Genomic DNA, 27,144 nt, shown 5'->3' with positions numbered 1-27,144 from the left:
AGTGTTTGTTGAGATCGGTGTAATCAACGCACATTCTCCATTCATTATTCTTTTTGCGTACAAGAACCGGATTGGCGAGCCAATCGGGGTGATACACTTCTTTTATGAATCCGGCTGCTAGAAGCCGTGTTATTTCTGTCCTAATAGCCTCCTTTTTGTCACGAGCGAACCGTCGCAGTTTTTGCTTGATTGGTCTTGCGGTCTTCGAGACATTTAAGGAGTGCTCGATCAGGTTTCGTGGGACACCGGGCATGTCTGCGGGTTTCCATGCGAAAACGCTCACGTTGTCCCTTAGAAACCTGACGAGCGCGTCTTCCTATTTTGGATCCAGGTTAGCCTCGATGAGGGCTGTCTTCTCGGGGTTGCCTTCGACCAGCTGCACTTCTTTGTACTCCTTGGATTTCGAGTTCTTTCTGGCTGTCTCCTGCTCAGGTAATCGGAGCTGGTCGGGAGGCAGCTGTGCGGCTTGGTTTGCTATTTCCGCCATGCGGATTGAGAGGTCGATTGCCTCGGTGATCTTGAAGCTTTCTTCTTCGCAGGTGTACGCAGTGTAGACATTGCCTCTGACGGTTAGGACACCCTTCTCCGTGGGCATCTTAAGGACTAGGTATGAGTAGTGCGGGACTGCCATGAACTTTGTCAGCGATGGGCGGCCCAGTATGGCGTGATAGGTCCCGTCGAAATCCGCGACTACGAAGTTGATGAACTCCGTCCGGAAGTGATCGGGTGTGCCGAATTGGACAGGCAATGTTATCTGTCCGAGGGGCACCGAACTTTGACCTGGCAAAACCCCCCAGAATTGGGCGTCGTAAGGTTTTAGTTGTGCCGGTGATATCTTGAGGGCGGGCAGGCTGTTGCGGAAGAGGATGTCGATGGAGCTTCCCCCGTCCACGAGCACGCGCTCGAATCTGATGCTGTTGATGCAGGGGTCAAGAATCAGTGGGAAACGACCCGGCTCTGGGATAGCAGCCCACTGGTCCTTCCTGCTGAACGAGATCTCCCTGTGGGACCACGTGGGAAATTTCGGATCTGCGATCAGCCCGTCCGTGCTGTCTATGTTGAGGCAGGCTCTCTTTAAGCTTTCTTTCTCGCTTGGACTCAGTGGAGACCTTGCCTCCGAAAATGGAGTGGACCACGTCAGTGGGGCTGACGTATTGGTGTCGGGGGTCCCTATCTTGGTCCTCATCCTCATCTTCGTGGTCGTGCCCGTCGCGCTTGTTATTTTTCTTGGCGGAGTCGTCTTGGGCGGCCCGCCGTGTATAGATACTTTTGAGGACGCGGCACTCTTCCATGGTATGATTGGACTTTGGGTGTAGTTGGCATGGTCCCTTCAACGTTTTGTTGTAGTCTTCTTGGTAGTCCCGTCGTCCATTGGGACGTTTGACCGTATTTACTTCGTGGTCGTAGTCGCGGGGGCGTTTTCCTCTGAAGTCGTCGCGCCGCCGATCCCAACCCTCTCGGTGATCGCGGTTGTCGGAGCGGCGGTGATTTCTGCTGTCGTAGCGACCACGACCGTCATCTCGCCGGGGAGGCTGGTCGGGACCTCTCGCATCGTCTCGGATTAGTTTTTCTGCGTCGTCGGCATCGGCGTAATTTTTAGCCGTGGCGAGGAGCTCTGCTACCGTTGTTGGACGTTTACGCAACAGCTTGTTCCTCAGCGCTTCGTGGAATCGCAGGCCCTTGATGAAGGCTGAGATGGCCTCGTCATGAGAAATCTTCGGGATTTTGAGGCGCATATTCGAGAATCGTCGGATGTAATCGCGCAGAGGTTCATTCCTCCTGTCCCTTATCCTTTCAAGGTCATACTTGTTTCCAGGCTGCTCGCATGTGGCGATGAAGTTGTCGATGAAAGCCTGGCGCAGCTCTTCCCAAGAGTCAAAGGAGTCCTCGGGCAAGCCGAGAAGCCAGTGATGACCAGCCTGGTCGAGGACTACGGGGAAGTAGTTGGCCATGACGTGCTCATCCCCTGCCGCTGATCGGACGGCGATTTCATAGAGGGTGATCCAGTTCTCTGGATTTTCCTTGCCGTCGTATTTTTTAAGTTTTTCGAGCTTGAAATTGCAGGGCCACACGACCTGGCGGAGGTGTGAGGAGAACTGTCTTAGGCCCGGAGGACCGTGCGTTGCATCGTACTCGATGCGGCGCAGGTTTTCGTGGACTGCTCTCTCTGCGGCGCGCCTGTTGATGCGGTCCCGGGCATCTTTGGGAGGGATGCTGTGGCAGAGATCCCTGTGTTGATCTTGTTCTTGGCCGCGTGCGCGGTTCTGCTGGCGGCGGCCATCGGCGTCCCGACCACCATCGTCGCGCCGTGAGTCCCCTCGACGGTTGTCGGGGGAGCGGCTGCGGTGACGCCTGCTGGGTGAGGCCCGGCTACGATTAGTCTGGTCGGAGGCGGCTCCCGTATAAGAGACGTCCTGGACTCTCTTGAGCAGAGTGGCTGTCTGTCCCATTGCGGCGATCAGGTGTGCTCGGATGCTGGTCCGGACTCCCTGGCATTCGGGGGTATCAGGAAGCCGATCTAGGTTAGCCATGGCAACAGCCACGTTGGCGCTTGGCGTTTTGTAGACTGGCTGGTCCCCGACCATGTCAAAGGCATCGTTGAGATTATTTGGTGGCATTTGTTGTTGCTCGTCCGCACGTCGTCGGGCGCGCTCGGCGTTACGCTGTTCGCTGAGTTGCCTCTGGTCATCTGTTTCTCCATCAACGTCCGGTTCGTCGGCGCTGACATTAAACACAATATCCCCTCGCCGGGGGGGAAATATCGGGAATCGGTCGAAACCCGGAGGGTGTGAAGGAAAATCCAGGTCGTAGTCCTCGTCTTCGGTGTTTATAACCTCGGTGGGAACGGAGCCGGTGCTTGAGTTGGTGCTGGAGACCTGGCCGTCCCGTATTTCTCGGATTGTCACCATGTTGACGTGGTGACGATTGTTCCTTGTCGGCGACCAACCCGCCTTGCTGAAAACGGATTGGGTGTGCCGTGAGTAAACAGAGGCCGAGTTGTTCAGGCCGCAAGGATAGTCTTCCTTCCTGAGCTCGACGGATCGTCCTGAGGGGGTTGAGGTTATCGTCAAAGACGTTCCCAGCCGTTCGTGTGTGGCGACACGAGTTGGCCGGCGGGATTTGAAAAAATCCGCTGGAGCAGCTTGGTCGGGCCGACGCAGAACCCCATCTATGAGTTGGGAAACTTCGAGTAGCTTGGAGTCAACGCGATCGAGTGCTCGGAGAAGGTCCGAGCAGTCGATCGCCTTTCCCTTGTAGGGTGGGATCGGTAGTCGGGTGCTTGGTGCCGTCGTGCGCGTGGTCGGAGACAGCGTGATCTCAGATTGGATCTGGGTCTCTTTCGAAACCGTGGTCGCGAAGCCGCCGCTGCACGTCGTCCACGTGATCTGGCCGACGGTGAACGTGAGGCCTTCGGGCACGGTCGCGGAAGCTGGGATCGTGACCATCTTGTTCGCCGGAAAAGTTGCACGCACACCCCCTACCTGGCGCGCCACTGTCGACGAAAGCTGGTCGGCAGTCTACCTTGGGGTATACCCACGGTAGTAGTTTATCGGTAGACGGTGCGCAAACTACGAACTCGATGGTGACGCAAGACACGGACAAGCTTTTTATCCAGGTTCGGCCGCCGAGTTGGCGTAATACCTACGTTCTGCGTCTGGTTGTATTGATTTGTGTTGAGAGAATATGATGCGATGTGTCCTAGGAGGGTCCCTTGCCCCTCCTTATATAGTCTGGAGGGCAGGGTTACAGATCTGGAAACTAATCCTAGTCGGTTACAATTGCCATGGATAATTTGATATCAACTCCTATTCTAACCGACTAGAATCCTGCTTGATCTCCACATCTTGTTTCCTTGCACAAAACTCCAGGTTGTCGGATCAAGCCTTGAACTCGTCTCGTAATGGACCAAGCCTCCTGGCCGAAGTCTAGCCGTAAGGGTATAGGGGTTTATACCCCCACAGCGCTCAATGGTGAGGCCGCTCTCTCTCTCTCTATGTGGTGGTGTTCTCGTCCAGATCGCGGGGACCGTAGGGGCCTCTCCGGCGGGGTGGCTCTCCGACAGCGCACCTGCAATCCGCGCGGCCCCCTCAACCAGGGGCGCCACAACGACGAGCAGGGTCACCATGGCCTTCTCCGGCGGCCATGGTCTCGAGCAGGGGCGCCACGACGGCAGCGCACCTCTCCCCTTCTCTAGTAGCGCCGGCTTCACCTCTCCCTCTTCACCGGTGGTGGCGCAGGGAGGCCCGATTCGGCCAGTGGCAGCGCAAGGGAGGCCGGATCCAGCGACCATGATGGCGGATCTGCTGCGAGAGCCCAATGGTGCTGCTGGATCCGACGGGCGGCGGTGCTGCACTTGGATGGGCTTGGCGGGCCTCATCGATGGGCTCTGCGGGCTCTATCGACGGGCTCACTAGATTTTTTTTGTTTTTTTATGTTATTAACCGAGGCGGGCATCAAAAAACCTCGAAAAAGGTCTCGTTAACTGTGACATTTGATCCGAGGCGGTTGGCCAAAACGTCTCGGTTAATCTCTTTCATCCGTCTCGGTTAATGTTTTATGTAGTAGTGCGAACTAGAAACACTCGTAGTAGGGCGAGTCCAAGATGCCCTCAACATTGGACTTGCAACCGGTGGGAAAAGGCACATCGACAGACAAGATCGAGGCATGCTGTGACATCGGCGGGCCACTTCCTGAGCACCTCCTTGCCCATAATCTCAGTCTTGGTGCAGAACCTGGGTAGGCACAGGAACTGCGGCCACCACCGTGTGGCTTTCATGGCTCCGTGTCACCTCCGAGGTTGCCCATCTTGGCAGGTCTAGGAGTCGAGCGAGCACGCAGATGTGCAACTAGGGACAAGCACGATCAGGGAGTGGCACGGGCACGTAGCACGGTGCGACAAGGAACAATGAGGGTTGTGATGCTTCTGTTCATGGAGGAAAAGGAAAGGAAGTAGTATGTGTGTAATTAGTAGCAATAGTGGATAATTTTCACCAAACTCTATGAGAAGTTATGAAGCCATTGTCTAGATCCATATTTTTCAAATCTGGATTCCATGGAGATGAGGCATTTGGCTTGCATTTCATGGAGTGAAGCTATCTTTTACAGATCTAAAACTAGTGGACCTCTCACAAACAACCTCTTAATTGCTTGGGGCTGCCACACAGTCCGCCTACTGCACATGCTCGTTCAATTCCGAGTCCCAATGCTTAGATCGCAGGATGCAAGGACAGGGCGAATCCACAAGCTAGCTGCATGAACCGCAGACCCCTCGAGTCATCATTCGATCAATCCAAATCCAATATATCTAGTGGTGGAGCTGAAGCTATTTTAGAAAATATTTAATAAAATAATTTCTCCATATCTTTATTTTTTAGTAGGGTACAAAAAAATAAATCTTTCTCCAACAACTCCCTATCCTAACTCTCAATCTATCTGCCCTTGGAAATGGAGCCATCCATGCATGCGCAAAGATACGAAGGTGAACGCACAAGGCATCGATTTTTTTTCTTCGACACTTGTCATCGCCCAACCATCTCCATCGTCAATGCTGCCTGCAATTTACAGAAATTGAGTCCCTCCATCCAATATTTTTCATACATGAGAATATTAGGAAATAGAGTACGCAATATTTATAAGTTCCAGGTTTGATTAGGGCAAGTTCTATGATGACTCAAAATACATTTACAAACACCTCAGATGCATAGGTTGTAACTATTTGAAAAGTCCTAATATGGCTAGAGGGGGGTGAATAGCCTATTTTAAAATTCTACAAACTCACTAGAGCAAGAGGTTAGAAAAATAACAAAGCAAAACTTTTTGCTCTAGCTCTAATAAGGTGTTTCCAAGCCACCTATCCAACAATTCTAGTTGATATAAACACTAGGCACACAAGAGCTATGTCTCTACTTACACTAGAGAGCTACCTAAAGTTTCTATACAAGTAAGTGAGCTACTCTAGTTTGTGGGAATGTAAGAGAGAGGGTTTGATCTTTATACCGCTGTGTAGAGGGGATGAACTAATCACAATAACATGAAGTCCAATCACCGAGAGAAATCTAATGAACAATCACAAAGGAGACACATAATTTTCTCTCGAGGTTCACGTGCTTGCCGGCACGCTACGTTCCCGTTGTGTCGACCAACACTTGGTGGTTCGACGGCTAAGAGCATAGGCGGATCCACCACTAGGGCGAGCCAGGGCGGCCGCCCTAGGTCCTTTTAGGGCTAATCTGATATTATAGAAATTTTAGACATTAGTGCAAAATAAAAAGAAGCTCCCAGAGTATCCGACGGAGGTTAAAGACAACTTAGACGTCAATCACAGCTCACAAAACGCAATAAGAATACAATCGGCCTTTCTCACGTTTCTCGCTATTCTCGACTTTTGACTTTCTGGTCGTCTCTCTCGCTAATTCACAAACTTGCGGAACCTAAGAACCTGCGTCAGGCTGCAAGTATCTTCATTTTTCATTTGCCCTTTTCACATAGTTAATTGTTTAAAATTTGATTAAGGATGAATCATCGAATGATTTGGTAAAGTCAGTTTAGAACTATTAGGCCCCGTTTGGCATGGCTTCTCCAGCGGCTTCAGGAACCGTTTGGAGCTGTTTTGTGTCAAACGGGGTAAAATAGAATGGCTCCACCAATGAAGCCCCTAAAAACATGCTCTCACTGAGTTTTGGGGTGTGAATGACTCAAAAATAGTGGCTTCTCCCGACTTTATCTCATCCTACGTGACGTTGTGTGAGAGCACATTTTGAGGAAAGAGTTGTTTTGCCAAACGGTTTACCAAAATGGCTCCAGCTCCACCGATAGAGCTGTTTATGGAGCTGAAGCCCCAAAAAACAGCTTCACTGATGAAGTGGAGCCGTGCCAAACGGGGCCTTAGTATTAGTATGTATGACTTCTCTTAATTTAAGGAACAAACTTCTCTAATTTTAATGTGAAAATTATATGCTGAAAACTTTAATATTGGTCAAATTATCATGTTGCCAAAGCAATTTATGGAATTTGTTAGCTTATATTGCCATTGATTTGCCAAAATTTTATAGTATAAATCCGCCCTAGGTCATTGCTCGAGCTGGATTCGCCACTGGCTAAGAGGTATAGCACGAACCTCGTCCTCACTAGAACACCGCAAGAACCGACCCACAAGTGAGGTAGCTCAATGACACGCGCAATCCACTAAAGTTGCCTTTGGCTCTCCGTCGGGGTAGGCACAAAACCCCTCACAATCACCGGGAGATGGCCACGAACAATCACCAACTCGTGCCAATGCTCCTCCATTGCTCTAAGTCATCTAGGTGGCAGCAACCACCAAGAGTAACAAGAAAACAACAGCCAAAACGATCTCCAAGTGCCACTAGATGCAATCACTCAAGCAAATATACTTGGAATCACTCCGAATCTCATAAAGATGGTTAATCTATGAAGGAGATGAGTGGAAGGTGTTTACTTAGGCTCACAAGAATGTCAAGTAGTCAAGAATGCTAAGAGAGTGAGCCCCAAGCTGGCCAACAACTATTTATAAGCTCCTCAAACAAATAGAGTCGTTGGCTCTTTCACTGGGCAGAAATCGGGACCACCGGACGCACAGCAGGTGACCACCGGACGCTCGAACTCTACATCCGGTGCTTAGAAGATATCCACGTGTCCCCTACTTGAATCACGTGCGTCGATCTCTAATGGTCAAATTCAAATCATCGGAGGTGGTCAAGTAGGCACCAGACGCATCCGATACACACTCGACACGTACGCAGAGAGGTTTGTCAAAAGCACGGGATCACCAGACTCACACCATCGGACACTCCCTGAGCGTCCAGTGCTCTCAGTCAGAAAACACTCGCATTCTCACTGCTGATGTCATGCATCACCGGACGCGCCAACAGTGTCTGGCCACCGTCCGATGCTGATCGTCCGGTGCTCCCTTCACCTCTACCAGAAACGAGAGCGCACCAGACACTCAGGAGCAACGTCCGGTGCCTCCGAGGCAGCGTCCGGTGAGTGTTTTTTCACCCGCAACTTCTCCAAACTTTCCATCGGCGCAATAGAAAATATGCATCTCATTTTCTCAAAAAGCGCTGAATCCCGCCGAGCAAGCTCGGCGGCAGGGAGAGAGGAACCCAAACCCCTCTCTACCCTTCAACCTCCATCTCCTTCTCAAAGTGTGCCAACACCACCATGTGTGTGTACCAACATGTGCAAGTGTGCTAGCATTTTCATTTTCATTTTTGATGGAGTTAAGTTAGCTCACTATGTTCTAAATGCATGCACATGAAAAATGACACCTAGTGGCACTCAATAACCGTTTAGCCAAAGAACTCCCCTCTTTATAGTATGGCTATCTATCCTAAATGTGATCACACTCTCTATGGTGTCTTGATCACCAAAACTAAAACCCTAAGCAATACTTTTGCCTTGATCTCCATAGGGTTTTGTTTTTCTCTTTCTTCTTTTCCAAGTGGAGCACTTGATCATCTTATAGTTATCACCATCATCACCATGATCATCACTTGCTCCATCACTTGGCAGGTACTAACCTCATTAAATCTACACACACTCTTCATAAATTATCCAAAACCAAACTAGGACTTTCACTATTTGTGCCCCTATTCTTCATCCCAAGGCTTTGCTTTCCTATGTGTGCATTGCACTTGGTTTAGCATGATCCTAATGGCACATTAAGAGGCAGAAGATCATAAATTATATGTATTACTGGACTATTGTGGGAAGAATATAATAGGTGGAATAGTACAATTGTATTAATGAGCCTCATATCATCGACGGGTTATATAGGAGTACATTACTTAGAGCATCCCCAACAGTTATGCAATTGGAATTTGCCATTTGTTAGAGTTTGCCAAGTCCCTAAACGTTTTGCCAAAGGAAAAATAAGTTCATCTCCAAGTGTTTGGCATTTTTTACTTGGCATACCCAACTATTTTTGTCCGGGAATCTTTCATCTTCGTGGGAAATTCTCTCGCGCGTCGTGCGTGTGCTTTCTTTTTCGCGCGCAATTCCTTCGCCCGTCGCCGCCAATTCTCTCGCGCGTCGCGTGGCCGTGTTCATCCCGCAAGTCCACGTCGCCGCTTGGTCCAGGTCGTCGAGATCCGATCGAGGCAATAGTCCTAGGGTGTACCGCGGCATCCAGGTCCCAAGGCTTCCGCAAGGAGGGCTTCGAGGTCGTAAAAAGAGGTCGTTGCTTGATCCAGGTCGGCGACATCTGCTCGAGGTCTCACGTACCACCACGTTCATCGATCTCCGGTTCGTCCAATGCATCTTAGGTTTGTAGCACCATGTATTCAATTCATCTCAAGTTTGTCCACGATACAGCACTACTCGATTCTCCTAGCCTCGCGTCGCTGCAAGAAAAGGAGACGGTGATGGATCTCCTTCGACCCGCGCGAAGAAAGGAGGCGGCGCGCGAAGAAAGGAGGCGGCGCGCGGGGGAAAGAAAAGAGTCGCGCGCGGGGAGGAGTTGTCTCGTAGGAAACTACCGCGACGTGGGGAGTACGGGCACGGCAAGGAGTCTAAGATTCTCGGGATATCAAAATTGCCAAGTCATTGTGCCTATGGAAAAATGCCAAGTTTAGTTCATCAAATGCCAAGTTTGCCAAAATGCATAAGTTAAATGCAAAACTGTTGGAGAGCAATTTTTAAGATTTTTTGGCAAATTTCAAGAATGCAAAGTCCAATTGCATAACTGTTATGCTCTTAGGGGTAAGAAGCCTCACTTAGATACAAGGTAAGCCACGATTACATGATACTAATCTTCCATATCTAGAGATATTCCGATATACTCTAACATTGCCCCATATATAGTTACAATGCAAGTGGTTGTACGCCGTCGAGGTGATATCCCCCGTAACAGTCGATGCATCATGGATGTTGTGGCTAGGTGGAAACCAACAAGATTTGGCGCTAAGCAAGGCAGTATCCCTTTGTTTGTGTCACTTATACGAGGTTGGTGTCATTCCATATTGTTTTTGTACCCATATATAGTCTGCTATATATCCCTCTAGTCAATCTTGGGTATATAATATAGTGCAACCACAATAATATAAATAATATAGTGATGAAATGATTAGTACTTTAAAACACTAGGAGTACCTTTTTAGTAGTGATTAAGACATCATCAACAAATAGATGTATTTTTAGAAAAGGCACACAACCATCTTGCCAAATTTGTCCTGTATAGGTAGTTTTTTTTAGAATTACACTATACCAAATATATGCCCATGCATACTTACCTCTATGAACACGCGTATGCAAACCCTACTCCTATAAGCACCTCCGAAGGACGCAACCGACAGATCTCGATCATCTACCACTGAAACCATAGTGTCGTTAAATCTTGAAATAAAAACCTACCCCTACGAGCACCTCCGAAGGACAGAGCCGGTAGATTCCGCCTACCATAGAAACCATAGCGTCTTTAAATCCTAAAATAAATCTAGGAAAATACGAGCACTCGTGCCAAATCGAGAAGTTGAACCCAGTTGGACAGGTTCCACCATAAGTAATCCAATGTATAGGTAGTTTTCTGGTCAAAGGTTTTTGGTTTCCATGTTAGTCGAGGACTTAAATATGAAGGAACAGATTCCACCACAGGTAAACCAATGTATAGGTAGTTTTTTTGGTAAAAAAGGCTCTTCGTTTCCATGTTGCGTGGATGAAAACAAAACTCGGACAAAAGATGAATAGAAAAAAAAAGACTTCACCATAAATACTGCTAGCTTATAAATTAGCAAGGATGAGAGTAAATAGACGACACGGATGATTGTTGTATACTTGTATAGCTGTGCATAAACCTAAAATTCTGTCTTTGTTATGCATCCCACCCGCTGGTTGTTAGATAACCCCCCCCCCCCCCCCCCTCTTTCACAGTTTGGTCAACTTGTTATTATCAACAGTTAAGCATGTCAATTTTGGTATATGTGCCTTGCAAATTCGAACAAAATTAATGAAGCCGCCTTTGTTTTGCAGCATATACATCGTACAAGTAGCTTCCCTTTTTCTTTTGCCTCTTCGACTCTGAGATGCACTGGTGTACAGACAGATGCCTCTAGTCGTGGAATCGATGAAGCTTTATGCTGTTTACTGCAAGGTTTTAAATAGCGGGCTAACGTGTTTAGCGGTTTATGTCTAAAACAGTTAATAGCGGAGCTAAATCGGGCTATAGCGGATATAGCGGTTAAATTATACATGAATACAAATAGCGGTATTCTGCCTCAAAAGGTTATAGCGGGCTATAACGGCAGCTATAGCGGGAGATTTAAAACTATGCTTTACTGTTAGTCGATGACGACGCAGGCTGCAGGCGTACTGCTTTTCAAGTAGAATCCAGCCGCGCAGCGAACATATCAGCAATCGCCCATGCATGTTTGACTTCCGTTCCAAGCGCTCATACACGCTCCACACAGCCTCCATATGCATCATCTAGGCAAGCTCTTAGTTTGAAACCCCTTTGATTAGCACGTAGTACGTATACCTGACCAGTATATATGTATAAACTAACCAACTACAAAACATCGCTCTGCTCTCGTCAACGACAAGCATCATATTAGCTGTATTCATCAATCATCAGCTAGTTGCCCATATAAACAAACGTTCACAAGTCACCCCTTAATAAACCCTATCAAGCGGCATTCAAGCTATAAATAGGGGTAGCGGCAAGCAAACAGCACCTCACCACTCAGCTTCTTCTCACTTGAGATACAGTTTAGTTTCTGAGATTATTAGACGGTGGCCGCCAGAGCACGCAAGCGCGATGGCGGCGAGCAAGGTGCCTGCACTGCTCTCATGTGCGTTCTTGCTCCTAGGAGCAGCAGCTGGTTACTACAGTCCTCCGAGTCCTGCTTCGTGCGAGCTCAAGGTGGGATACTACCACCACAAGTGCCCCCCCGCCGAGGCCATCGTCAAGAGCGTCGTCGGAGCCGCCGTCCGGCAGAACCCCGGCGTCGGCGCCGGCCTCATTCGCATGCTCTTCCACGACTGCTTCGTCGAGGTACATTATTATCTTTCAATTCTATTTCTACACGTACGCACTGCTGCTCAATGCTCATGCAATCATGCATGAGATGGCTTGTACTGACGCCACGCCATGGTATATACAAAAAAAGGGCTGCGACGCCTCCGTCCTGCTGGACCCGACGCCGGCCAACCCGCAGCCAGAGAAGCTCGGCTCGCCCAACAACCCCAGCCTCCGGGGCTTCGAGGTCATCGACGCCGCCAAGGCCGCGGTCGAGCGGGCGTGCCCGGGCGTCGTCTCCTGCGCGGACATCGTCGCCTTCGCCGCCCGCGACGCCTCCTTCTTCCTCGGCGGCCGCGGGGTCGACTTCGACATGCCCGCCGGCCGCCTCGACGGCCGCGTCTCCAACGCCTCGCGCACCCTCGACTTCCTCCCGCCGCCGACCTCCAACCTCTCCGGGCTCGTCCAGAGCTTCGCCGCCAAGGGCCTCGGCGTCGATGACATGGTCGTGCTCTCGGGCGCGCACACCGTCGGCCGCTCCCACTGCTCGTCCTTCGTCCCCGACCGCCTCGCCGTTCCTTCGGACATCAGCCCCTCCTTCGCCGCGTCTCTGAGGGGCCAGTGCCCGGCAAGCCCCAGCTCCAGCAATGACCCCACCGTCGTGCAGGACGTCGTGACGCCCGACAAGCTGGACAGCCAGTATTACAAGAACGTGCTGGCGCACAGAGTTCTCTTCACGTCGGACGCCTCACTCCTCTCGTCACCGGCGACGGCGAAGATGGTCTCGGACAATGCCAACATCCCTGGGTGGTGGGAGGACAGGTTCAAGGCGGCCATGGTGAAGATGGCCAGTGTCGAGGTGAAGACCGGCAACAGCGGCGAGATCAGGAGGAACTGCCGGGTCGTCAACTAGCTGTTCTGATAATGTGCAGCAATCATGCATGATCCATGTTTATAATACATGTTGTTATTGTATTGCCATTGTTTTGTTTCATTATTATGTCAACTTCATTTTGTAAATTTGGTTGATAATAATAAAGCCATATTAATCGCTCTATACTTTGGAATCTTGTTATGATAACATTAGAATTTACGTTGTGTGGGGACCCAATGTATATAAAGATGGGAAAATACGTGGTGGAAACAAACAATGAGGTGCAAAGAGTAGCACCAAATAAGCCAAGGGTAGCACTATCCTAGAAGAACGTGGTGTTAGCATTGAGCGCTATCCTGTTCTTCGTTGCATTTTCTTGAGTTGGAGCTTGATCGATGATCCATTACTCTTGGTTATTGTCATCAGCCATGTCAACGAAGCACTCGGTGACCTTTTTCCTTAGATATATTGTAAGGAGGATCTAGAAGTTGTTCATGGTCTTGAAACCCACCATGTTGGGGTGGTGAACGAGTATTGATTAAAGGAGAAGAGATAAGGCGAGTCTTTGTTACTCTTGGTTCTCCAACATGGAGTAGGAGTTTGTTGCAACAACCTAAGAGACCATGGGAAATGAATCTGGTTGTCTCTTTGCCTTGCTTTTCATTTGCTCTACTTCTCTTGATTGCAAGTTTCTTGTGTGACAACTAGGATTCGTGTTAGTGTGCTTAGCATAGGATTCATACTTATAAATTAATACCATTAAATATATCATAGAATACACTAAGTTTTATAGTACAAAATTAATACCATTAAATATATCATAGAATATATTTTTATAAGATAATCTGCACTAAATGTACTCTCCTTATAGAGCAGACTTCACTAATAACCATGCATATACACATCCACTTTTGTAGCTTACGCCAAAAGGAAAATGATATGCTAGTCAGATCAATATGCAAGATGTCCGATCAATCGATCCTCATACATTACTAAACTGACCCGTGAGGCGATACTCCAAAGACTCTTTTCCAAGTGTTGCACTCAGAAAAAATTTTCTCGAGTGTTGTACTCGGAGAAGATTTTCTCGAATACAACTGGGTCTTCCCCGAATGTATTTGGCGAAGCCACTGCCTCCCATAGTAAGCAAATTCTTTCGACCATACACGCAAGTCAACTAATCAAGGGTACGACTCCGACCCTGCACACTGTATATATAAACTAGTATAAACAGCTGTTGATAGACATCATACCGGCCAGCAACACGCAAACGTCTACCTAATATTACCGTATTTTAAGAATTGATATCCAAGTGCATGCAGCGAACGAAGAGACATGGATTATTCATTTGTCAAGAGAACGTCTTTGACTCCGGCTCCAAGCTTTCAACACGGTTCAATCATATGCCTGCGAGATATATCCGGGCACTGCCACTGCATGAATGCTTATAGTATTCAGCACTTTGGTTTAATTTTTTTTTCCCTTTTAACGACAAGTTGATGAGCTGTACCCAAATATGCCGACTTGCTGAGATAAACAAACATTCAGAAGACATGCGCTTAGAAGCCTCGTGATGGTATAAAATACTGCCGGTGTTCTAAAAAGAATGCAATTCTATGTGAATTCTCGATTAGAGTCTCTAAAATTTGACCAAATATATAGAAAAAAATCTTAATGTTGTTAGCACCAAATAAATATATTATGAAAATATATCTCATGACAAATCTAGTACTCCTTCCATCCAAAATTATAAATTATTCTAACTATTTGAAAGAGTCAAAGTATCTCAAGTTTGATCAAATTTATATAATAAAATATAACACTTATGATACCAAATATGTATTGTTAGATTCTTCATATTATATTTTCATAGTAATACCTATTTGATGTCATAATTTTTTATAATTCTCTATAATTTTGGTCAAACTTAAAATGCTTTGACTCTCAAAAAAATTAGAATAACTTATAATTTGAAAGTTATATAATTTGGAATAGCTTGAAATTGCACCCGGAGTGAAAGAGTTATGGCATTCTTAATATAGTATTGTCGAGTTACCGGCAAATCAAATGTTGTGTTCAATGGGCTTGCACTCTAAGACGGGTCTTACGCATGGTAAATCCATGCCCTGTTAGTTGTAGAGGCCATAGAAAGCGTATTTCCATGGCGCACATCATCGTCACCTTTATTTCTAAGCAGTAAGCACATACGTAGCAATTACTTACATTGTTATGCAAACATAAGATCTTGTCCTCAATGGATGTATCGCTAGGTGTTATGTCCTCATCACTTTCCTTCTTGACATCAAACCATTTTCAATTTGATTATAGTTAGAGGACATGTTGTAAGTAGTAGCCAATAGTGCTTTCTTGTTATGACTTACCATATTTCTTGATAACTAGGGGAACTAAACATGAAAGGATTATTGTATTCCCACTAGCTGATTATATTGTTTCACAAGAAATTCATAAATGAAAAAAAAACTTGGTGCACTATACACTCTCCTTTATAATTATTTTTATCATATAAAAATATATTTGATGATATATTTAATGTTAGTAGTTTGGTATCATAAATATTGGTGTTTACTTATATAATGTCAGTACAACTTAAAAAATTGACCTCAAACAATTTTAGAAAATTAAGTTATTTGGAGATGGAGAGTATGTTCACATAATCTTTGGTCACAAGCATATTTCTCTAACACCAAGATAAGGTCGCTCATTCTTTAGCGGCTCTCGGATGTAATCTCCTAAGTGGCTGTTAATAACACTTGGGAGGGGGTTCCTCCCATGCTGGAGGATTTGGTCACCAGGGATTTTGCTAGGTCGGATGAATAATAAAGGTCCCGCAATTTTTTTAAAAAAAATATAACTTTATCCACTCCTAGTACCTTGTTACTAGGGATGAAAATGGTATAGATATTTTCCGATCGTATTTGAGACCGAATTCGTTTAAAGGGGTTTAGATTTGTCCGTATCTGTAATACCCAATTTTAAGGATAAAACCAGATATGCACCATATATGAGCTTTAGAAAACAAATCTCACATATAGCTACAAATAAGGGGTAATATCAAAGGACAATGCATGAATATATAACGTACTTAGTATAAAAGATATAACCTTTGATAACAAACAGCGGGTAGACAACTCCAACTTCGGGTATTAACTCCACTCTACAGGATACAACTGACTGGTTGATCACAAGCCTAAACTCCTCCTGAGGTGTGGGGAAATTGCAAGAGTGAGTCCATGTCGAACTCCACAAGTATAGCAATTAGATTGTGTAGCTCCCACAATCTCATGATCAATGTGACATAAATAATGTAAAGCATTAAATAATAAATAATGAGTATATTTAACACACAGGAATCATCATCGTCGCAGCAAGAATCCCCAAGGCCGCTCCTGACCGTGAGCTCGGCTAGTATACTAGTTTTTAACCCTCTGCAGAGGTTGCACATCTTTACCCATGAGTCATGATTTACCCTTTCGCCCGAGGTGATCAGCCTCTTAACCCACTTCCAAGAAAGGTCGGCAGGGATCACTATGAAGTCTTTCAAAGGTTCGTCTAACAAGTTAGGGCCGCTTGGTTTCATTAGTCAGTCCATGTGATTCACCCGCAGGAATCCACGGTCTGCTATTCCCCAATTGCGCCACAACGGGTAACCGCTAACGAGCTAGAAAAGTTACTCATACTTAACTAAAGCCAGAGCCATTATAGCCCTCATGGTTGCACTGTTGTCCCGGTTATCACTTACAGATAAATCATCAAGTGGCTAAAAAGTCATTTTTATCATTTATTACTTAACATTAATCTAGTCACAGGATCATGGTCACAGAAATAAAATCCAAATGCTATACTTGCCTTAATCCAAATGCTCTTGCTTATCCTTTTGGGTTCTGCTGGTCTCACTTGTTGCCAAAGCTTTGATCTTGATCACCGAAACTGCTCTCCGTCTAAACTCGATCATCGATCACACAAACAATCGGAGAAAACATACACGAAACAAACAAGGCTACAATTAGAACAGTACACCAATTATATGAGAACAGTATGAAAAGTTTATAAAAAGATTCTACGCATCGCTACGATTTCATGGACGTAAAGATCGCGAAAATCGGAGCTAAAACGTAGAAGATATGAATTTTCTAAGATTTTATATAGAAAAACAATTAATTAAATAGGATCACGAAATTAAAAGGTTTCAAACTGATGAACTAAGTATACTAATATGTAGATCTTTCAAAAATGAATCTAGTGCAATTTGAATGGACCAAATCGGGTTTAAAATGAGCATGTTATGAGCAAAACAGTTTCAGTGGCAAACTTGTAAATTCAGAAAACGAATCTTGAACTCCACCCTGCCGAAATACGCTTTCCAGAAGAGCTTGCGTATTCCTGAAGTACGCTAGGGACGGCGGGTTTTATTTTGGAAAAGTGAAGGGGCTCTTAAACAAAAGTACCAAGTGAAGGGGTATGGTTGAATCTGAGCCGCTGGATTAGATTCGTATGGCTTGGATTTGAAACCGGGGAAAAGAAAGGGGTGCTGGCCGGCCTTCTTGCCGGAGCAAGCTCCTCCACGGCGGCGCCATTGGAGGCTCGCCGGAGTTCTTCGATACGGCGACTCCGAGCACCCTAAGACAAAAATAAAAACACCAGGGCCAAGAGAAGACCTACGCAAACTCACCTAGATGATTATAGAGGCTCGAGGAACGGCCGAAGACCACGGACAAAGGAAGCTGGCGGACGGCGGCGTTTCTGCATGTTCGGCGAAGATTATAGGGTGAACCAAAGCACAAGAGAAAAGAAATAAAGAGCTTGGCAACCTCGTAGGAGACTCGGGAAACTCGGCTAGAGCTCTAATTCGGCGGCGCGACCGCGAATAGGGCGCTCCACGGCGGCGGCTTGTTCCTGTGCTTTTCGGCGAGATCCAAAATCGGCTCCAGAGGCGGCTTTCGGTGATGGAAAGATGAGAAAAGGACGCTGGGTGGTTAAAAGCTTCTATATGATTCGGTAGAGCGCGTTAGGAAGGAAAAATCCCGGAGAAAACGGGATCGGGGCGCTGATTTTTGGCCTGGACAAGAGTCCGGCTCGCTCACGCCCAAGGAAGAAGAAGAGGGAGGTGACTGACGGGTGGGGCCCAGCTGGCAGTGGAAAGAAGGGAAGGGGAGGCGCGGCTTGGGCTGGGGAATTGGGCCGCGGTTGCTGGGCCGACTGGAGAGAGGAGGGGGGAATACTGGGCCGAAAGGGGAAAAAGGGGAGGGCAAGGAGTGCTGGGCCTCAGGTCAGAGAGATGGAGAGGGAGAGGTTTGTTTTTTTTTTATTTTCTTTTCCTTTCTTTTATTCCAAATCCATTTTCAAATCTATTTTAAAAATCACTTTGAAATACTTTTGAACTTTAGTCAAACCACTCAAGTCAACCAAAATTAATGCAAAAGCATGAATGCACAACAAGTTGCTAAACCTATGGTAAATTTTAATTAAATGAAAAATATTATTTTCCTATGTTTCATGAGCACAAAAAAATACAGAATTAAATCATTTCACCTATTTTAAAAAGGAGTAAAAAATTTTTTTTGGGTGTTACAAATCTACCCCCCTAAAATGAATCTCGTCCTCGAGATTCGAAAAAGGCACGGATTCCAAAACATAATCAAGAATAAGATATTGATCATTATTTCAACTTGACAACTTGTATTCCAAATGCAAGCACTTATGTTTCGGGATTACAACTTGTGAACAAAACTTCCATAAGATGTCTATTATTTGTAATTGCTCACTGTCCATCTTGACTACCAACTTTTCAGCTTATACAACTCAAAGACGTGATACCTTGGCATGGATATGCCTCCTCAGGTAGGAGTGGACCACCTTGATACTCAATTCTTTTCCCTGATGGTGCAGTTAAGAAAATTTTCCACTGGGTAGCATAGATCACTGCCTTGTGTGCACATAGCCATCCATTGCCAAGAACCAAAGGAATATTGAGTGACTCTAGCACAATGAGGTTTACAGCAAAGTTTTCCTTCTTTATGACAAGATTGATATTTGAGCAAACCTGATCTGCCTGTATTTCTCCCGTTGGGGTTTGAACTAACAAAGGCTTTCTTGTCGGACACTTCATCCATTCGATTGTCTTTACCAAGTCGGCGGAAATAAAAGAATGCGAAGCACTTCGGTCAAACAGAGCAAAAACTAGCACTGAGTCCACTTGAATATAGCCTCCCACCACTTTGGTGGCTCCTTGAATGTTATGCCTATCCACGTTGTTCAGTCTTCCATTGATATAATTTGGCTGCACTTTATTTCCAGGAGCGGGCTCCTTACGAGCTTTCCTTTTACGCTTCCGCCGTTGTGGATTTTGATTTGATTCATTGTCAACTTGCTCTTCCATATTATTATTTTGATAACACTCAGCTTTGTCATACTCATAGCATCTTTCTTCAAAATCAAGATGATCATATTCTTCCCACCTATCCATGAGAGGTATCATATTGTGCTCCGGATTCATGGGACACTACACTCCCTGTCATCAAGTGACCAACGTCAGTAACACGGCAAGGATAGATGATCATAACCATAGAATATCTTAGAAGACAATTATCACTCCAAGGTAGTCTTAAAATGCATCACCCGTGATATCAAGGTACTACCCCCCTTAAAATTAGATTGATTGGGGAGACATTAGGGACTAGTCCTCATAACCTGTTTAAATGCTACACATCATATAGTCTTTAAAATTCGCTGTACCGAGTCTCTTGATCCAAGGTTAGTTTCGTCACTAAGTTCCAATTATCGGTACCTTTATCACGGTTAAGTTGCTTCGCTCTCACATTGTACATATAGCTTTATAAACTTTGGTGTCATCTGATCCTCATATGCAACTCTTAGTCTGTGAGTATCAGTAATGACATAAACCTCCAATTATATTCTCCAAGTGGGTTGATACCTTGAAACAAAACCAAATTCACCAAACATTTATGATCCTAACATATGATCCAACATTAACCAATCATTCTCCTTGTAACTTCTTTAACTAGGATACCCCCCTTATGAAAAGTCAACTAGGGCACAAGAAAGATAGCTTGCATGTTTTCCAGACAAGTTAACTAACATGAGAACTCCTGACATCCCAAAGAACTTAGGTGCAAGAGAACAAACAGGTATCCTGAAATCTTCTCGTGATATGAAAACACCAGCATAGTAAAACAAGTATAACTCTTATTCTGTTAATCCAATAGAGTTTTAGCTTATACCGTTAGAAAACTTATGAAATTACCTGCAACTTTCATGTAGAAGACTTCCTTAGGTTCTGTCTTTAAGCTTAAGTAAAACAACCAAACATAATCTCCTTCCTGATAATGTCTCAGCAAAGGTGCTGTAAATTCCAAAAATTATATCTCGAGCTACTTAACTCATCTGGAGATGATCCTTACAGTTTTGAAAAGCTTAGGAACTCCTCTACAACTTTCGTATACAACGCTTTCCCAGATTCTGTCTTTAACTTGGCTGAAAATAGCAAATGCCAGATCTGTCCAGATCTTGAAATAGAACAGAAACATCCAACTGTAAATATCATATCTCGGGTTCTACTTATCCAAATAAGTTCTAGTTTATACCGTTGGAAAGCTTAGCAAATTGTCTACAACTTTTCTATAGGACACTTTTCCAAAATCTATAGATATATTTGTCTAAGACAGCAAGTTCCCGAAACTGGTCCAGATTCTGGACAGCACATCTGTATCATCTTATGATTTTTGTAACTTCCAAACCATAATACCTATGAGGGTGATTCTTGTGGTCAGAGAAAGATCTTGAAGTCTAGTTGTTCCCAGAAAAAATTGAGAAACTTTGCAAGATCAGAACTTGAGGTACACAAAGATTATTGCAGACTGCTCCAGAAAACAGCAAGGGATAGAAACAAGAGATAGCCAAACCCAACTACTTATTTCATTAATCCTTATGCCTTAGGTCTATAAACTAATGAAATTGTGAAGTAATTCCACAAGATCATTGCAATCATTACAAAGATCCAAATCAAACATAAGCATAATAACAAACCAACTAAGCACACTTCACTCAACTTGCGATATTATCGTTCTCTTCATTAAGGGCAAAGATCCTAAAACTTATGTTTCAAAGACGCAAGAAGGTGGTAAGAAAAAGGTTCTAAAAGTATACCAAATCAAGGAATACAGATGAGAACAAATATTTTTAAATTAAGCAACAAGGTAGAGAGGAATAACAAGGATAATGATATAGTATGGATGAAAATACCAAGGTTTATAGAGCAAGGATTTTATGACAATTCCAAAACCTTAAGATGACCAATTTCTAACTAGGCTTGCGTCCTACAGTCAGCATTGCTCTGATACCACTTTGTAATACCCGATTTTAAGGATAAAACCAGATATGCACCATATATGAGCTTTAGAAAACAAATCTCACATATAGCTACAAATAAGGGGTAATATCAAAGGACAATGCATGAATATATAACGTACTTAGTATAAAAGATATAACCTTTGATAACAAACAGCGGGTAGACAACTCCAACTTCGGGTATTAACTCCACTCTACAGGATCCAACTGACTGGTTGATCACAAGCCTAAACTCATCCTGAGGTGTGGGGAAATTGCAAGAGTGAGTCCATATCGAACTCCACAAGTATAGCAATTAGATTGTGTAGCTCCCACAATCTCATGATCAATGTGACATAAATAATGTAAAACATTAAATAATAAATAATGAGTATATTTAACACACAGGAATCATCATCGTCGCAGCAAGAATCCCCAAGGCTGCTCCTGACCGTGAGCTCGGCTAGTATACTAGTTTTTAACCCTCTGCAGAGGTTGCACATCTTTACCCATGAGTCATGATTTACCCTTTCGCCCGAGGTGATCAGCCTCTTAACCCACTTCCAAGGAAGGTCGGCAGGGATCACTATGAAGTCTTTCAAAGGTTCGTCTAACAAGTTAGGGCCGCTTGGTTTCATTAGTCAGTCCATATGATTCACCCGCAGGAATCCACGGTCTGCTATTCCCCAATTGCGCCACAACGGGTAACCGCTAACGAGCTAGAAAAGTTACTCATACTTAACTAAAGCCAGAGCCATTATAGCCCTCATGGTTGCACTGTTGTCCCGGTTATCACTTACAGATAAATCATCAAGTGGCTAAAAAGTCATTTTTATCATTTATTACTTAACATTAATCTAGTCACAGGATCATGGTCACAGAAATAAAATCCAAATGCTATACTTGCCTTAATCCAAATGCTCTTGCTTATCCTTTTGGGTTCTGCTGGTCTCACTTGTTGCCAAAGCTTTGATCTTGATCACCGAAACTGCTCTCCGTCTAAACTCGATCATCGATCACACAAACAATCGGAGAAAACATACACGAAACAAACAAGGCTACAATTAGAACAGTACACCAATCATATGAGAACAGTATGAAAAGTTTATAAAAAGATTCTACGCATCGCTACGATTTCATGGACGTAAAGATCGCGAAAATCGGAGCTAAAACGTAGAAGATATGAATTTTCTAAGATTTTATATAGAAAAACAATTAATTAAATAAGATCACGAAATTAAAAGGTTTCAAACTGATGAACTAAGTATACTAATATGTAGATCTTTCAAAAATGAATCTAGTGCAATTTGAATGGACCAAATCGGGTTTAAAATGAGCATGTTATGAGCAAAACAGTTTCAGTGGCAAACTTGTAAATTCAGAAAATGAATCTTGAACTCCACCCTGCCGAAATACGCTTTCCAGAAGAGCTTGCGTATTCCTGAAGTACGCTAGGGACGGCGGGTTTTATTTTGGAAAAGTGAAGGGGCTCTTAAACAAAAGTACCAAGTGAAGGGGTATGGTTGAATCTGAGCCGCTGGATTAGATTCGTATGGCTTGGATTTGAAACCGGGGAAAAGAAAGGGGTGTTGGCCGGCCTTCTTGCCGGAGCAAGCTCCTCCACGGCGGCGCCATTGGAGGCTCGCCGGAGTTCTTCGATACGGCGACTCCGAGCACCCTAAGACAAAAATAAAAACACCAGGGCCAAGAGAAGACCTACGCGAACTCACCTAGATGATTATAGAGGCTCGAGGAACGGCCGAAGACCACGGACAAAGGAAGCTGGCGGACGGCGGCGTTTCTGCATGTTCGGCGAAGATTATAGGGTGAACCAAAGCACAAGAGAAAAGAAATAAAGAGCTTGGCAACCTCGTAGGAGACTCGGGAAACTCGGCTAGAGCTCTAATTCGGCGGCTCGACCGCGAATAGGGCGCTCCACGGCGGCGGCTTGTTCCTGTGCTTTTCGGCGAGATCCAAAATCGGCTCCAGAGGCGGCTTTCGGTGATGGAAAGATGAGAAAAGGACGTTGGGTGGTTAAAAGCTTCTATATGATTCGGTAGAGCGCGTTAGGAAGGAAAAATCCCGGAGAAAACGGGATCGGGGCGCTGATTTTTGGCCTGGACAAGAGTCCGGCTCGCTCACGCCCAAGGAAGAAGAAGAGGGAGGTGACTGACGGGTGGGGCCCAGCTGGCAGTGGAAAGAATGGAAGGGGAGGCGCGGCTTGGGCTGGGGAATTGGGCCGCGGTTGCTGGGCCGACTGGAGAGAGGAGGGGGGAATACTGGGCCGAAAAGGGAAAAAGGGGAGGGGAAGGAGTGCTGGGCCTCAGGTCAGAGAGATGGAGAGGGAGAGGTTTGTTTTTTTTTATTTTCTTTTCCTTTCTTTTATTCCAAATCCAATTTCAAATCTATTTTAAAAATCACTTTGAAATACTTTTGAACTTTAGTCAAACCACTCAAGTCAACCAAAATTAATGCAAAAGCATGAATGCACAACAAGTTGCTAAACCTATGGTAAATTTTAATTAAATGAAAAATATTATTTTCCTATGTTCATGAGCACAAAAAAATACAGAATTAAATCATTTCACCTATTTTAAAAAGGAGTAAAAATTTTTTTGGGTGTTACAGTATCCGAGTCCGAATGTTCAATATCCGATACCGTATTCTTATCCGAATACTTATATTGTATATTTATGATGTCGACATCCAATCATATCTTATCCGATATTGTTGACATTATCCGTATTCGAATGCGACCAAAAATATAAAAACAAATATGATATCAATGATATTCGTCTGTATCCGGTTCGTTTTCATCAAGCATGTATGTACAGATCAATAAGTGCGATGGAAAAATAATAACAAAACTCGGAGTTTTAAAAAAACACAGTTTCTATCTTATTGTAGAAATGCAAGACACATGCATTTTCCGCTATTAATCAAAGGAGGGGGCGAAATGGTTTTAAGGCACTGAAATCTCTACCCCGAGACACCTTGTTGAGGTTATAAAATTATAAGAAAAAAATCTAAATTCTCCCTCTAAATTTGACTTATGCCCAAATAATAAATAATATATGTTTGGTTTGATTACTCTCCCAACTATTTTAGCTGGTCAAATTTACTCTTATTCGTCTATAGTTTTCTTTTGTTCTAACGTACTCTATGTGTCCTATAATATAGTACATTTTATAAACTTCAAGACAACTTAAGAGAACATTCAAATGACACATTGTACCCATAAATTATTCTAATTATAGAGTTTCTCCTTAAATTGTGACTTCCTTTTTAACAAACCTCGCCAGATTGAAACATAGTTATTATGTAGAATCCATTGTATTTCAATATAAATTTTATAAGTTACAATACACTCTATTTTAGGACGGAGAGAGTAGTACATGATGTTTTCTACCATCGTATAGAATTTGAAATTAAAATACAACTAGTACATGGAGAAACAAAAAGAAAGTTTGTTTGAGTTGTAAAGTAGTATGTTGCACCAAGTAAAATAGTTTTTTTTACGGAGAACCAATTAAAATAGCTGAACTTTAAAGAAGTAATTTAGAAAAAAATTATATACCCTTTTTACCTTTGTAGTATGATTTATTTGGGTATGTATTTTTTTAGCAATTTGGGTAGTACCATCTAATATTATACAAACGGGTGGGAATTAATATATTTAGGTCTCCTCCCAGCCAGCCTAAGACCTAGGCCCACAAAATTTTATTCCTGATGCTCTGTTCACCATCTGCCTTTTGGCTTTGTTTAGTTCTCAAAAAATTTTGCAAAATTTTTCAGATTCCCAGTCACATCAAATCTTTAGACGCATGCATGGAGTATTAAATATAGACGAAAATAAAAACTAATTGCACAGTTTGGTCGGAATTGACGAGACGAATCTTTTAAGCCTAGTTAGTTCATGATTGAACAATATTTGTCAAATACAAACGAAAGTGCTACTATTCATATTTTACAAAAAAAAAATGAAACTAAACATGGCCTTTCTTCTGTTCATCCACGTCTGCCGGCTGCCGCGCACAAGCTCTCTAGAGCCGCCGCCGCCTCTGCCACCACCCTACACCACATGTCACAGATTAGACTCATCGCCTCATCGGTTCCTTTGAGCCATGTCTTTGTCGTCTCCATTGCTAGCGACCAACGCCACCAGATATGCCATATACGCAACCTTCTCTTCAACTCTTTTGTCGAAACCGGTTCTAAGTTAATATATTTGGGTACTTGTATTCGGATTTGATCTACTTTCTACTTTCTAATAAAAAGTTTATTAATACATTCTCATAAAACGTTTATAAATCATGAAGTTCTTCAACTACATTATTAGTACTAAAAAGATTACAAATTACAAGTCATGAAGTTCTTCAAATATACATTATTAATACTATATAGTAGCTAAGCAAATAATTTGAAACACTAGTGGCAATTTGGGTCCTCATTTTAGATTTGTAGTTGGAATCAAAACTCTAGAAAGGGTTAAAACTAGAAACTCAGCATGAAATTAGTAGAGAATTAGGTTGTGAACAAGTTAGGGGTGATTAGAGAGGAGAGAGGTGCCGGCTAGGATTTGCATATGAGGGGAGGGAGAGAGATCCCTTATCTCATGCAGTCATGCTCTTGGGCACTATACATAGGCAACAACAATTTACAAGCAGCTCTCCATGGAGGATGATTTCATGAGCTACTACAGTAACCCCTATTAGGCCTCCTCTAGGGGGTGCAGGATTGGCCCAATTGTCATATGTGCTCCTACAACAACCAATGGAGGAGCGTTGAAAGTCATGTGTTTGGTTTTGGATAATTGAGACAACTATGTGGACTAATCTTCACTCTAGGGTTGTGAATGACATAGGTTAGGTCCACATTCAAGATTGAGCAAGGATAGCACACATGGTGACGTCGATGGCCACAAGTGATGATCAATTGTTCAATTCTTGGAAAAGAAGAAAATAAAAAATAAAATGCAAGGGCTCAAGGCAAAGGTATAAGCTAGAGCACCTTGTTTTTTGCCGGTCAAGACGTAATAGAGTGTGTGATCGGGTTTAGGATAAATAGCCATAATATTAAGAGGGAAACTCGAAGTTCAAAATAGATATCTAAGTGCCACTAGGTGAATTGACTTCATGCATATGCATTAGGCGGCGCCACTATTCTACGAATGTTCAGTGGAAATGAAAGCAACGGTCAATTTCCGACAGCTATTCTCTTTTTTGGGGGCAGTGCATATGTTACTTTCTATTTCTGGACAAAACAGGAATCATTTCTCTTTTTCTTTTAAGGCATTCGATTCTTTTTTCACTTTCTTTTGCTGGATCACCCGTCCTTAATTTTTTTTTATTTTTTTAAGAAGCATGTCCTCATAACTTATAAAACAGAATTAAAAAGCATAATTTACTAACTTAAAAGTGCTTCTAGACAACATAAGTTCGAGGAGTAGCTCAACATTGCTAACTTAGTCGTTCTCCTGCATTCTCTTTTAGGTTTGAAGAGTCGTTTTTTCTCTCTTTTTGGAAAACTAAACATTTGGAAAATGGGAAGAGGGTTTAAAAAAGGTGGGGGATGAAATAAAAGTAACTTTTACAACTTATACTACATAATACATTCCATAGAAGGATGATGCACCTTTGGAAAACCAAGATAAAATAAATGCTTTTTAAACTTGTGCAGCGATAATCTCAGCATCTATTTCTTCAATTCGTAGATCTGTAAAATAATTAAATTATAAAATTTAAAATAACAAATACAAAACACAAGTTAGATGCATTACTGTTAATAGTAACTTAGACAAATAAGTTAGCTAGCATGCAGCACATGAAAAACACAAGTTACTTATATAACTTTATACACTAACTTAATCTCGTAAGTTAGTAGCCTATACATAAAAAGAGAATTTAGATAAACTCAGTACAATAAACCTAATGAA

The 27,144-nt window shown here is 43.9% G+C and overlaps 1 protein-coding gene across 1 annotated transcript; it reads left to right on the top strand.

The window, feature by feature from the left end:
- LOC8080776 (peroxidase 2) lies at positions 11,676-13,028 on the top strand. Its single transcript, XM_002467760.2, has 2 exons — positions 11,676-12,007; positions 12,123-13,028. The coding sequence occupies exons 1-2, from the start codon at positions 11,771-11,773 to the stop codon at positions 12,882-12,884; spliced, it is 999 nt and encodes a 332-aa protein (XP_002467805.1). The 5' UTR covers positions 11,676-11,770; the 3' UTR covers positions 12,885-13,028.

The sequence above is a fragment of the Sorghum bicolor genome, chromosome 1, assembly GCF_000003195.3.
Source record: "Sorghum bicolor cultivar BTx623 chromosome 1, Sorghum_bicolor_NCBIv3, whole genome shotgun sequence".
Lineage (NCBI taxonomy): Eukaryota > Viridiplantae > Streptophyta > Magnoliopsida > Poales > Poaceae > Sorghum > Sorghum bicolor.
Note: the sequence above shows the minus strand (reverse complement) of the source record. Positions and strands in the feature narration are given on the sequence as shown.

Excerpts from the sequence above, each read along its gene's own strand:
- LOC8080776 (XM_002467760.2), top strand. The coding sequence starts at position 11,771 with ATGGCGGCGAGCAAGGTGCCTGCACTGCTCTCATGTGCGTTCTTGCTC. Across the intron at positions 12,008-12,122 it reads TCCACGACTGCTTCGTCGAG|GGCTGCGACGCCTCCGTCCT; the intron begins GTACATTATTAT and ends ATACAAAAAAAG.